Genomic DNA, 3530 nt, shown 5'->3' on the forward strand with positions numbered 1-3530 from the left:
TATGTTGGCCTGGTAGTTTCTTGTTGGTAGGCATTGATCTTGAGCTGCTATGATAAACCCCTTCTGTTTCAGATTTTAAGCCAGAGGCCATTAGCCATTGATGGGTCAGGGCTTTGTCGATATCTGCATTATTCGCTCTCTTGGGTATTTGCCATAAGAGGTTTTTCTTGCCATTTATTATTCAGAATATCTAAGGCCGCAGTTTTGGCACGGGTTTTTCATGCTCCTAGCTTTTTCTGGCTTGTTTCTTGTATGTCTATCTCTAATTCCGAAATTGGTTGTATTCGGAATTCACTTAGATATTCCTTTGCCTGTTTTGGTGACTGAGTATGATGCTTTCTTGTTTTCATGTTTTGAGACAAGTTTTAACATCCAGTCCCCAGAGTTTTTCAGGTAGGTGTCTAGGCCAATTGTAGCAATCTTCATTGTTATTGCCAGTTATTATCATTATTATTATTATTATTATTATTATTATTATTATTATTATTTTATTCAGTAGTCTCATTTTCATAATGTGCTTTCACTTCACTACCGAGCGCAGCTCTGTGTACCTTGGGTATGTGCTGTGATTTGTTGTGATGCTCTTAGTGTTTTATGTAGGATGTATTTTATCCTTTCGGGTGTCAATAAATTAAGTACTAATTGTGTACTGGGGAGTCAATATAATCGACTATCCCCCTCCCTCAAATTTTAGGCCTTGTGCCTATAGTAGAAATTGTTGTTGTTGTTGTTATTATTATTATTAAGGCGGCGAGTTGGCTGAATCGTTACCGCTTAATGGCATTTCATCTGACTTTACATTCTGGCTCAAATTCAGTGGAGGTCAACTTTGCCTTTCATTCTTTTGGGGGTCAATAAAATAAGAGCCAGTGCATTACTGGGGGTCGATGTAATCCACTATCCACCCTCCCTCAAAATTTCAGGCCTTGTGCCTATAGAAGAAAGGATTATCGTTATTATTGTTGTTATTATTATTATTATTATTATTATTATTATTATTATTATTATTATTATTATTATTAGCCAGCTCTGTCTGGCACCTGTGCGGTGGCACGTAAAAGCACCCACTACACTCACGGAGTGGTTGGCGTTAGGAAGGGCATCCAGCCGTAGAAACCACTGCCAGATCTGACTAGGCCTGGTGCAGCCTTCTGGCTTCCAGACCCCAGTTGAACCGTCCAACCATGCTAGCATGGAAAACGGATGCTAACGATGATGATTATTATTATTATATTATTATTATTATTATTAAGGCAGAATCGTTAGCACTCCGGGCAAAATGCTTAGCAGTATTTCGTCCATCTTTACGTTCTTAGTTCATATTCTGCCGAGTTCGACTTTGCGTTTCAGGTGTCGGTGAAATAAGTACCAGTTATGAATTGAGGTCGATGTAATCGACTTTTCCCAAAATTTCACGCCTTGAGTTTATAGTAGAAAAGATTATTGCTATCGCTGTTCTTGTTCAACATGTGGTAGTTTAAGGCCAATTTTTACTGCACCTCCATGTTTCTGAGGTTTCTGCAGCATTGTCTGTTCCTCTTCTGCTGTAGAGATTGTGCAAACTCTTCCCGGTATTCTATTGCATCAGTTTTTCTTTTCTTTTTGAGGTGTAGTGCTGACTTTTGCTGTATTAGTGTTTGTATTGTGTGTTATGCATGTAATGTGTTGGGTACTCGGACTGCTGGTGGTAGTTTATTTCATTGGATATTTGCTGTACAGAGTGTCTTGTCTTCGTGAATTGATTTGTTTAGGTTGCATTATTGAGTTGATAGTGTCTTGCATAGGATGTGGCTGTTCCTAGCAGAGCTATTTTTTGGATAGTGTGTAGTGTAGAGGATCCAGGTTTAGCCTCTAAAAGCATAATGTTTGCAATCATGATAATGATGCTTACATATTATAGACAATAATTATATTTTTCAATGTTACATCATAATTAAGTATCAATTATACGAAACATACTTTTATAACATATCATACATAATATACATTAAATATACACTCCTCTGTGTGTGTGTGTGTATACATAAATATATATATATATGTGTATATATATATATATATATAATATATATATATAATATATATATATAATATATATATATATATATATATATAATATATATATATATAGTGTTGTCTGGATGTTTGTGTTTGGAAATATATTTATTATTTTCGTATTTCGTTAGACATTACCAGGTTAGAAATAAACCTTTTTTTCGCAGGATTCTACCAAATCTTCGGCTCGAACCAGCAGAGCTTCACAGTCTGGGATAGATTTCAGGAACATCGCTGTTTTCTTAGCACTGGCATAGGCCTGGAATGATTTTTCAGAAAATTTTCAATAAAAATTTCAAAATTAGCAAATAAAATTGAGTATATATATACATAGATATACATACATACATACATACACACATACATATATACATGCATGCATGCATGCATGCATACATACATACATACATACATACATACATACATACATACATACATACATACATACATACATACATAAATACATACATACATACATTTATTTCACGTTGCTCCAGTTTACTCGGGTGTAGAAATGATTGTGATGTCACTGGTGCCAAGCTGTATCGGCCCCTTTGCCTTTCCCTTGGATAGCATCAGTGGCATGGAGAGGGGAGGTTCATAAGCATGGGCGATTATTGGTCTTTCACAAACAACCTTGCCTGGACTTGTGCCTTAGAGGGGAGACTTTCTAGGTGCAATACTATGGTCATTGATAACTGAAAGGGGCCTTTACCCTTTACCTTTTTACATACATACATACATACATATATACACACACCTTATCCATTCGTATGCACACACACACACACACACACACACACACACACACCACACACACACACACACACACACACACACATACACACATACATACATGCAGTCCCGGTCAGGACGAATGTTACTGTTGTTTAGCCCCAAGCAGCATCGTCTCCAGCTGGCTATACAACACAATATCTGTCATCATCATCATCATCATCATCGTTTAACGTCCGTTCTCCATGCTACCATGGGTTGGACGGTTCGACCGGGGATCTGGGAAGCCAGAAGGCTGCACCAGGCTCCAGTCTTATCTGGCAATGTTTCTACAGCTGGATGCCCTTCCTAACACCAACCACTCCGTGAGTGTAGTGGGTGCTTTTTAGGTGCCACCTGCACAGGTGCCAGGCGAGGCTGGCAACGGCCATGGTCGGATTGGTGTATTTTATGTGCCACCGGCACGGAAGCCAGTCGAGGCGGCGCTGGCATCGGCCACGAGTCGGATGGTGCTTTTTACGTGCCACCAACACGGAAGCCAGTCGAGGCGGCGCTGGCATCGGCCACGAGTCGGATGGTGCTTTTTACGTGCCACCAACACGGAAGCCAGTAAGGCGGCGCTGGCATCGGCCACGAGTCGGATAGTGCTTTTTACGTACCGCCAGTCCAGGGGTCCTGGCTGATTTTCGAACAAGGGAGTCCAGTGCCCCTCCCCCCTCGCCACAAAGCTTTGTAGGTTG

At 39.8% G+C, this 3530-nt stretch overlaps 1 protein-coding gene across 1 annotated transcript in view; it reads right to left on the bottom strand.

Annotated features, from left to right (window-relative positions):
• Nucleotides 1–2135: 2135 nt before the first annotated feature.
• The window catches only part of LOC115224664 (zinc finger MYND domain-containing protein 12-like), a 36444-nt gene continuing 35049 nt past the window's right edge, over nucleotides 2136–3530 (bottom strand). The window contains exon 9 of the mRNA XM_036513618.1: nucleotides 2136–2314. Coding sequence (XP_036369511.1) covers nucleotides 2198–2314 — 117 coding nt within the window. The 3' untranslated portion in view covers nucleotides 2136–2197. The remainder of the gene's footprint in view (nucleotides 2315–3530) is intronic.

The sequence above is a fragment of the Octopus sinensis genome, linkage group LG26 (assembly GCF_006345805.1).
Source record: "Octopus sinensis linkage group LG26, ASM634580v1, whole genome shotgun sequence".
NCBI lineage: Eukaryota > Metazoa > Mollusca > Cephalopoda > Octopoda > Octopodidae > Octopus > Octopus sinensis.